The sequence below is a fragment of the Penaeus vannamei genome, chromosome 42 (genome assembly GCF_042767895.1).
Source record: "Penaeus vannamei isolate JL-2024 chromosome 42, ASM4276789v1, whole genome shotgun sequence".
In the NCBI taxonomy this organism is placed as follows: domain Eukaryota; kingdom Metazoa; phylum Arthropoda; class Malacostraca; order Decapoda; family Penaeidae; genus Penaeus; species Penaeus vannamei.
Window position 1 is genome coordinate 1167051 of NC_091590.1, and position 10000 is coordinate 1177050.

The 10000-nt window shown below is 41.5% G+C and overlaps 1 protein-coding gene across 1 annotated transcript in view; it reads left to right on the top strand.

The window, feature by feature from the left end:
- The window catches only part of LOC113825719 (ankyrin repeat domain-containing protein 23), a 6872-nt gene extending 1037 nt beyond the window's left edge, over positions 1 to 5835 (top strand). Inside the window, exons 2-7 of the mRNA XM_027378555.2 lie at positions 1030 to 1128; positions 1756 to 1854; positions 3785 to 3847; positions 4051 to 4182; positions 4736 to 4886; positions 5211 to 5835. Coding sequence (XP_027234356.2) covers positions 1030 to 1128; positions 1756 to 1854; positions 3785 to 3847; positions 4051 to 4182; positions 4736 to 4886; positions 5211 to 5247 — 581 coding nt within the window. The 3' untranslated portion in view covers positions 5248 to 5835. The remainder of the gene's footprint in view (positions 1 to 1029; positions 1129 to 1755; positions 1855 to 3784; positions 3848 to 4050; positions 4183 to 4735; positions 4887 to 5210) is intronic.
- The last annotated feature ends 4165 nt before the right edge of the window (positions 5836 to 10000 follow it).

Consider the following 10000-nt stretch of genomic DNA (forward strand, 5'->3'; position numbering starts at 1 on the left):
AGGTAGATGTTCTACACCAAACTAGCATCTGTGGCAGACAAGTGTCCCTGGCACGATATTCGTAGTGTTCTGGGGTTGTTTAATGCGGTATCTGGTTATGATCGAGCTGGCTATGAGATGTCTGATGAGACGTCCTTTTATGCAACTAGTCCTTGTAAGGGTGTTTGCTTGCCTAGGCCGTAGAAGTGTCAAAAGAGAAAGTAGAGTGAGCACCTGCGTCTGCTGAAGGGGGCAGGCAGCTACTGCATACAGAAGTGCTAAGTTGGAACCATCCGGACTTTGGGCATATCGTTGACAGTATACAGCCATAGATATATATGTATGAATGAATATACATTTATTCAGCATGAAGTAGTGTGGCAGACTTGATGTAAATAGGCATGGGTCAAAAAAGGCGATGACTGGGCATTAAGTCGAGGAAGCACTTCGCCAGGAGCTAATCTTCTCAACAGGAACATTCGGCGTTGTGAGGTTCTTACAACGCCGGCCACCAGTGTCAAGTCTGCCTGATGAAACGTCCTTTTATCCAGCGGCTCCTATCCTGGGCAGGTGCCTGCTTCTTTATTTTAGTGTCAGTTCTTCCAGCCACGACAAAGGGGGTGAATTCGCCAGACTCGAGAGGGAGAAAGTTACTTGGGCAAACAAGGCAAACACATACAATATATAAATGTATGTGTGTATATATATGTGTGTGTTCATATATGAAAAAGAAAACAGCTGCAAAAAGAAATGGAAATGAATTATGTTTCGAACTCTTCACGAGTTCCTCCTCAGAGAAAAAAATATCTAAAACGACGCTTTTTTTTTTTTTTTTTTTTGTCAAGAGGAACTCGTGATAAATTCGAAACGTAACGATTTATTTTCATTTTTGTGTACACATTACTGCGTTTGTGCTTATGTTCACACATATATGTGTGTATGTATGTGTGTGTCTGTGTGTACGTACATTGAGGCTTTCTGACTTCCCCAACCTGCTGCAAATTCTCTTACTGGATTGTGTTTACAGAAGTCTATTTTCTTATTTTTCAGAAAGGACAGCGCTGATTTACAGTATCGTCAACAAACAGACGAAAGCTGCCAAGACTCTCCTGGCTTATGGTGCTGACATTAACGGCAGGGGCATCGATGGTGAGGCCAGTCTGTCTATAGTGTCTGTTCAAAAGTCCTTATACAGGAGCACGTAATAAGTATACAACTTTTTACTCTCCTACCGGGTGGCTACACCTTAACCCGGGCTTACCATGAGCTAACACTCAAATTCAAAATTTTAAAAAATTGCATGAAGGTTATGTTTGTTGCAGTTGGATAACGTGTAGGCTGCACTGGGATGATACCTGTCGCGTAGGGAATTGTTAGAGTGTGTCGAAATGAAATGGTATTTGTCGTAGTGGTTACTGTGTTTTGCACTGGTACGTTATATGGGTTTAGTGAGTGGTGGGTGGGTGGTGTGTGTATTGCAATGTTGTCTATTGCATTGGTATAGTGTTGATATACTGTGCATTGGATTGATAGAGTGTAGATGTCTATTACACTGGCATAGCGTATATAGCATTGGTAATATACTCATTAATTGGATATCCTGTATGTTGCATTGGCACAGTGCCTGGTGCATTAATATAGCGTGTGTTTAGAGAGAGAGAGAGAGAGTATATATTTGAAAATACTTGAAATCGCATACTCACACACATGTATGATTAATCCACGAAAGATTTAACTGAACTATAAAATCTTTCCCTAATTGCCATCTCTCCTCAGGTGACACGGTGCTCATCGAGGCCATCAAACAGGGTCAGGAGGCCATGGTGGAGGTCCTGCTGCAACACTGCCCGGACATGAGCCTCGAGAACATCAACCGTGAGTAAAGATCAACAGCGAAGTTACTTATCCTTGGATTTTGGGCGACTTCAACGACCCAAAAATATAGTGAAATTGCTTTTTTAGGGGCCAAGGCACTTGGCGACACTGCAGCCTCAGGTACAAGAGAACGTTATTTAAACTACGGTTTCAGTGAAACCAGATTTAGGAACCAGGAACAACATGAAGCCACAGTCGTAGGGACTAGGGAACACAGTGAAACTACAGTGTTAGGGACTTAGTAACAGTGAAACCATGGTCTTGGAGAGAGCGAACGTGGCCTAACCGAAGTCTGAGGGACCAGGGAACAGTAAAACTGCTACTTTAAAGACAAGGGAACGTAAGAACTGAGGAACATCCTTAGGGACTAGGAAACAGTGAGACCATGGTCATTGGAAGCAGGTTAAAACCGTGAAACCATATCCTTCGGGACTGTGAAAGAGAAAAAAGCAATCGTAGGGGCCAGAGAATGTAGTGAAACTATGGTCTTAGGGAGCAGTTAACTTGGTGAAACCGAAGAGCACCGTATACCAATCCCTCGTTCAAGGTGTTTTTACACAGTAAAAACCAGTCCATCTTGATGAAAATCCTAGAGCGTTGCCTGAGTAAGGAGCTGTAGGGGGAGGGGGATCACGAAAAATCGGTCCCATTTAGCTGGGCTAAATAGAGTATTTAAGATATATGTAGCGTTGGTGGTGATAGAAGGGCGGGGACGTGTGGAAGAGGGAGCGTTATTGAGGGGGGGTGGTATTACGGAGAGATAGAGAATAAGGCTGTAAGGTAGTAATAAGGGAGGTTGGGGTGTTTGATGAAGAAGGCTGTCGGGGTAGAGGTGATGAAGTTGAGGAACTTGGGAGGGTAGGAATGTCTTCTGTAGATTGAGTCTCGGGTTGGGTGGGTACTGCACTAGTAAGCACTGAGGTGTGGGTAGTAGTTTCAGTGTTCAGAGTCGTGGTCAAAGGAGAGCCTGGGGTCGGGGAGCCGGTAGAATCTGAATTGGTGGGGCTATTTGATGAAGGGACAAGACTCATTGCCTCTAATATGGGTATTACTGGCCATGGGAAGCCTTTATTATGTAAAGGGAAATAAACAGTCCACCCCCTTAGTGCTCCTTAAGGGGATAAAGGCTAGACAACTAAATCAGGGGAATACTGTGCCCATGGTTCCCTCAGGCCATTCAGGACTGGCAAAGGTCAGCCTGTCATCCTTTCAGCACGGCTCTTACATCTGAGAAAGTAGATAGTAGAATGGATTGGAGAAGGGATGGAAACAAAGCTGGAGGGAGAAAAGGCCATGCAAAATTAGTTGAGTCGAGGGCCTAGGCCTTAGGCGGGGGAGATCCCTGCTTTGAGTCTCAGTCTCCGTCTCCTACCCCCCCCCCACGACAACAACGGGCAAGGGATTGGGGGGGGGGGTCAGAAATACAAAAGGTCTGTAAAAGGGTAAATGTTTTTCTAACGTTTCTTATCCCTGTACCCTATAACACCAGTGATCACTTCCAGCGATAGTTAGTGGTTACACTTCCCTTGCATCTAAGTTGGCGCCAGATTTTTTTTTCAATGGTGTATAGCTTTGAGATGTTGAGCAAAATGTGAAGGCAACTGTTGGCTAAAGATGGGGTTGGGTGCCTCTTATCCCCCAGCGGAGTCTAAATATTTGTATGCCATTCTTCTTTCCAATATTTTACGGAAGAGTATTTGCAAGATCCAATGGCCTTATTTAATCTGTATCATGTTTAACCATTAATCTGTATGATTTTTAGTGTTCAGGCTGAGTGTAGACACTTTTCAGTGAGCTTAGAAACACGTGCGCATGTGCGCGCGCACACGCATACACACTCTCTTTAACATGCCTTTGGCCTTGACTTTGTTTCTAGATTAGATTATATGACAAAGACGTGTTTAAAAGGACATTATCTCTCACTCTACAGGAAAGACGGCCTTCACAATTGCCCGAGAAAGAAGTAACAAAAACATAAGGGCAATGATTGAAGGTAAGACTTTAAAGTCATCTATTTATGACCTACCATAGCTATTTTTATATGTGACTGGACATATCTATGGTACTATTGTTTTCATAAGGATTTGCAACTGTCATGATTTTGATAAAATACAGTCTATAGTACTAGACAGATTTGACAGATTTGGATCACATTGCTTTGAACTCGCATGAAAAGATATCTAATTGATGTTTCAGCCCACGAGTCCATGACGTGCAGTGACAATGGGCTGGCTTACATCCTTGGGAGTGTGAAGTACGACAGCTGCCGCCAACAACTGTGCTGCCACGGCATCTGGAGGAATACCGGCTTAGCCTTGGCCTCCTGCGGTTAGTCACCTTTCGAATGTGTCATATTTAGGACATTTACCTGGCTGGTCTTACACTGCAGGTACCTCAAGAAGAGAGTATAAAGCTTGACTAAATTGGTGAAAGAAAAAGAAGGGAAAAACGGTCTATCGATCTATCTAACTATAATGAACATTGTGTCACTTCACTTGGGTGAAAACACTTAATCTAAAAGAAGATATAGTTGTATCCTTCTCCGTCCATCATCGCGTTCTGTGCCACAGACCCTTGAATAAGTGGGATTGAATAAGTGATGTCTTATGTCGAAAAGTTTTTATTTTTTTGTATTTTTAAGAAAAGAAAATAGTACAAATCATAATAATTATTATATTGATAATGATAATGTGTCGTAAGTTCATGGTCAGTGGGTCGTCAGATAATGATAATGATAATTAGGAAAAAAAATATATATACATAAATACACACAAACATGCACACACACATATCTGGGTGTGCGTGTGTGTGTATGAACTGATGTCGGGTTGAGGGAAGGTGCGACAGAATGGACAAGACCGTGATGCAATTCTCGCACCAGGTACTCCGTGCAACACGCCAGGGACTCGCCTCGGCACCTGCGTGTTGGTGGGCGAGTGCGTGAGACTCGAGCAGGTGTTCCTCGTGACCAACGCCGCCGGGGATGTGGCCAGGACCACCAAGTTCCTCGTCGACCACCGGTGTGACACCAGGTGATTGGAGGGACACGTTGGCTGGGTTGGTGGTTTGGGGTTTCTTCTCGGGCTCTGTCTGCCTTCTCTCTGGATCACTGTGTCTGTCTCTGTCCTGTAGTTTGTCTGTCAGCCTCTCTCTCTCTCTCTCTCTCCCACTCTGTCTCTGACTCTCTCTGTCTGTGTCTGTCTGTCTGTCTCTCTCTCTCTCTCTCTCTACCAGCACCATACCATATTGTTGTGAATTAATATTAAGTGACGTCTGTGATTTTTTCATTATATTTACATATCTACAAACTGGCTGTTGCGTTGCTAATTTGCAATAATTTCCCCTTAATATTACAGGGAAGGTTCTGTTTACGTTTGCTGTCCAAAAGCCTAATGTGAAAAGGCTTTCCTGAAGTTCCATCGGCGCCAGTGTTGCAAAGGCTGAAGATATCGCTGGTGATGCTGCCTCTCCTCTTCAGACGCTCAGGAAAATTTTTAAAATTTCAGGTTCAGATCGAGTGTCACGAATAAGCCTGTTTTTGTGCGTGTATGTGATTTTTGTGTGGTTTTGCGTGTTTGTGTGTGGTTTTTGTATGCTTTTGTGTGTGTTTGTGTTTTTTTTGTGTGTTGTGTGTGTGTTTGTGTGTTGTTTGTGTGCTTGTACTCGTGTCGTTTGTTTGTTTGAGAATGTGTGTGTTTGTGTGAGAATATATTTTTGTATTACGGTGATTAATGCAGTAGCTCTTGTTAATTTTCCATATTTCATCTAGATTAATATTTATTGTTAGTAGAATCAGGTAGAACCCCTTCTATTAATCTGTTTGTTATATTCGTAGAAAAAAAGTATCCCCTTAAGATTTACGTTTTCAATTAACGCAAAGGTTCGGGTTTTCTTTCTTTAACATTGTACTTTGCGGATGGACTATTTTAAATATTCATAATTTTGGTTAATTTACTTATGACAATTAATAAATGACTGGATGATGGAATTGTAGTTATTGATATCCTATTGATTAAGTGATAAAGAATGATTGACAAAAGTAAAGACATAAAAGCAATAATGATTGCAAGAAATAACAATAATGATAATAGCGATAAAAACTATGGTAATAATGATAATAACAATATTATCAATATTACTATTACTGATTTGCAATTTCTTTTAAAGGATCAACCAAGCATAGCGTTTACTAATGAAGTATAATCCTCACACCCAAAATATAATTTAAAAGTTAAACACAACCATAAGTATTTTAAAAGAAAAGGAAACAAAATAGGAAGAAATTCACAGTAGTTTTAAGTAGATATATTTTAAATCACTGATAATACATGTAATTGGAAATTAGAGAAGATATGTAAAATGATAGAGAAATAGACTGTAATAACAGAAAGATGAAAAAAAATGAATTAATAAATGGATAATGTATAAATAAATAGGTAAAAGTTATAGAAATAAGAAAAAAATGGACACAGATAAAACAAATTATTAACAGTTAAAATGTAATAAATATATAAATAAATATTTGTAGCGATAAATTTTAATGAATAGATATCAATCCCTTGATAGAATTGAACAGATAGAGAATTTGATAGATATATAAGCAGATATCAATAGAATGATAAAAAAAAGGAAATGGTCAATGTCAGACATGTTGACGTTTTGGCCACCCTGCCCTCTATGTGGCCAGACTGGTCATTACCGTCCAAATTACCCTGCACAGTTATGTACGTGTCAATTGTGGTGGTTCACGAAATGTATCTTATAGGAGTTACCTTGCCTACAAATTTGTAACTGTGGTGGCAGCTCTCAGATACAAACTTGGCGTCGCTCTAGGAGAGGCCAGGAAACGAGCACACCGAGGATATTTTTCTGTCAGTCCTTACTCCAACACTATCCATCGCTCTCTTTCTTTCCCCTTTACCCAAACCGTCTCTCCGTCGCTCTCTTTCTTTCCCCTTTACCCAAACCGTCTCTCCATCTTCAACAGTATATCTTCCCCCTACTTCTCACCTTCCCGCCTCTACCGCTATCTCACACTCAAATCCTTTTCCGTTCTAAATCCAGATCCTCCAATACCCACAAATTCCTCTATACTTGCTTCTCCTCGCCGTACCCATCGCACCAAGACAAGATAAACGTTCCACACCTATCCTCACCTACCAAATGCACAACTACAACTGCATTTTCTCCTCAAATGCTTACCTGCTCTTCACCTCCTCATAAAAGATCCTTCCATTTCCCAACCTCCCCACCCAGCTCCTCTTCAGAAACCCACAAGGACATCTGAAACTTCCAAAGCATGACTCGAGAAAATGCTCCTTCCACTCACCCATCCTCCACTTCACTCTGCCCCCGCTCCGTCTTCAGTCGATGTGACTGGCGACGTCTATCTTCCCCTCCTCCTCCTCCCCAACATACTTCATTCTCTCCACTATCTAAACCAAACACTGTCTTTCCCCACTATCCCTTTCACTTCTTCCCGGATACACACCTGAATCCCTTTTGTCACAAATACCCTCCCCAGATCCTACCTTCCCTGATGAACTGCCTGATACCACTCCTTCACCTACCCCTAACCCCTAGCTCAACCCCCAGATATCCCTTCTCCTACTACTCAGACAACCACCTCCACCCTTATCACCCACTGCTTGCTCTACAATCTACAGTGGAATATTCGAGGCTTTCGTCCTTACAAACCTGATCTTCGTCATCTCACATCTTCCTATAACCCATCCATTATCTCTCTCCAAAAAGCCTTCGTAACATATCCTCTAGTAGCAATCGCCAAATGATCATTTTGTAGCGTCCCCTCACCATCAATCTCCTCTAGTCATCCATAAAGAAAAAAAAAAGAAAATAAAATAAAATTATATATAATATATATATATATATATATATATATATATATATATATATATATATATATATATATATATATATATATACACACCCCTCTCCAAACTACTGTCCTTTGAACTATTATTTGCTTTATGCCTTTGCCGTTGGATCACATTTTTTCAATTTACTTTTCCCATTCTCTTCCTGTTGACTTAATAACTTTGAAACTTCTTTCTCGACTGAGCGAAGGTCCTGAGGGCAAACATTATTATCTTATACTATGACATCTTCCACCTTCTTCCTTATCCTTCCCTCCATCTTCAACAATATTTGGACAACTGGAAACTCTTCTCCTGACTGGCTTGAAGCACTTATTCTATCTTTCCTCAGACCTAATAAATCCGGCACCATCCCTCAAGTCTACCGATCCATAGCCCTAGCTGTTTTTGCAAATTGTTAGAGAGAGTTGTTAATGTCGTATCTTGAATCCTACATCCTCTTTTCATCTTGTCAAGTTTGGACTCCTTTGTGCTCGAAGCTCAACTTGATCCACTTGCACATTTCGAAAATTACATCCCTTCCTTTGCAAACCATAACTCAATCCTAGCTGCTTTCTTTGCCCACGAAAAAGCATGTAACACCACATGGAGATCCTACATTCTACAGCAGCTATCCTCTTGGCACACGAGCATTCCTAACTAATTGTCCCTTCCGAGGTAAATTTTCCTCTTAAACTTCCTTTCCTCAATATGAAGGCATCCCACAAGGAAGTGTACTCAGCCCCATACTATTCCTTATAGTCGTAAATGGTTTATTATCGGCTCTACCACTAGGCATCCTCGCTTTGTGTAGATTTTATCGTCGACCCTTCTACAACACCTCTCCTTTGTGATTTTATCGTCGACCCTTCTATAACACCTCTCCTTTGTGAAGATTGTATCGTCGACCCTTCTACAACACCTCTCCTTTGTGATTTTATCGTCGACCCTTCTATAACACCTCTCCTTTGTGATTTTATCGTCGACCCTTCTATAACACCTCTCCTTTGTGAAGATTGTATCGTCGACCCTTCTACAACACCTCTCCTTTGTGATTTTATCGTCGACCCTTCTATAACACCTCTCCTTTGTGATTTTATCGTCGACCCTTCTATAACACCTCTCCTTTGTGAAGATTGTATCGTCGACCCTTCTACAACACCTCTCCTTTGTGAATTTATCGTCGACCCTTCTACAACACCTCTCCTTTGTGATTTTATCGTCGACCCTTCTACAACACCTCTCCTTTGTGAATTTATCGTCGACCCTTCTACAACACCTCTCCTTTGTGATTTTATCGTCGACCCTTCTATAACACCTCTCCTTTGTGAAGATTGTATCGTCGACCCTTCTACAACACCTCTCCTTTGTGATTTTATCGTCGACCCTTCTACAACACCTCTCCTTTGTGAATTTATCGTCGACCCTTCTACAACACCTCTCCTTTGTGATTTTATCGTCGACCCTTCTACAACACCTCTCCTTTGTAATTTTATCGTCGACCCTTCTACAACACCTCTCCTTTGTGAAGATTGTATCGTCGACCCTTCTACAACACCTCTCCTTTGTGATTTTATCGTCGACCCTTCTACAACACCTCTCCTTTGTGAATTTATCGTCGACCCTTCTACAACACCTCTCCTTTGTGATTTTATCGTCGACCCTTCTACAACACCTCTCCTTTGTAATTTTATCGTCGATCATTCTATAACACCTCTCCTTTGTGAAGAGCAATTTATCGTCGACCCTTCTACAACACCTCTCCTTTGTGATTTTACCGTCGACCCTTCTACAACACCTCTCCTTTGTAATTTTATCGTCGATCATTCTATAACACCTCTCCTTTGTGAAGAGCAATTTATCGTCGACCTTTCTATAACCTCTCCTTTGTGAAGATTTTATCGTCGACCCTTCTACAACACCTCTCCTTTGTGATTTTATCATCGACCCTTCTACAACACCTCTCCATTGTGAAGATTTTATCGTCGACCCTTCTACAACACCTCTCCTTTGTGATTTTATCATCGACCCTTCTACAACACCTCTCCTTTGTGAAGAACATTTTAGCCTCGAGTCCTTCTATAACACCTCTCCGTCGACAAATCCATCTGCAATAGCTTTGACCTCTTCCTGGGCCCCTGACCATGGCTTCCACTTTTCCACAGCAAAATTCTTCTCCACCCTTTTTTCCCGATCACATATAGGTCCTCAACCTCCACTTCTATGATGCTCCTCTCCACTGTATTTGTATGTGTGTGTCTGTATTTGCA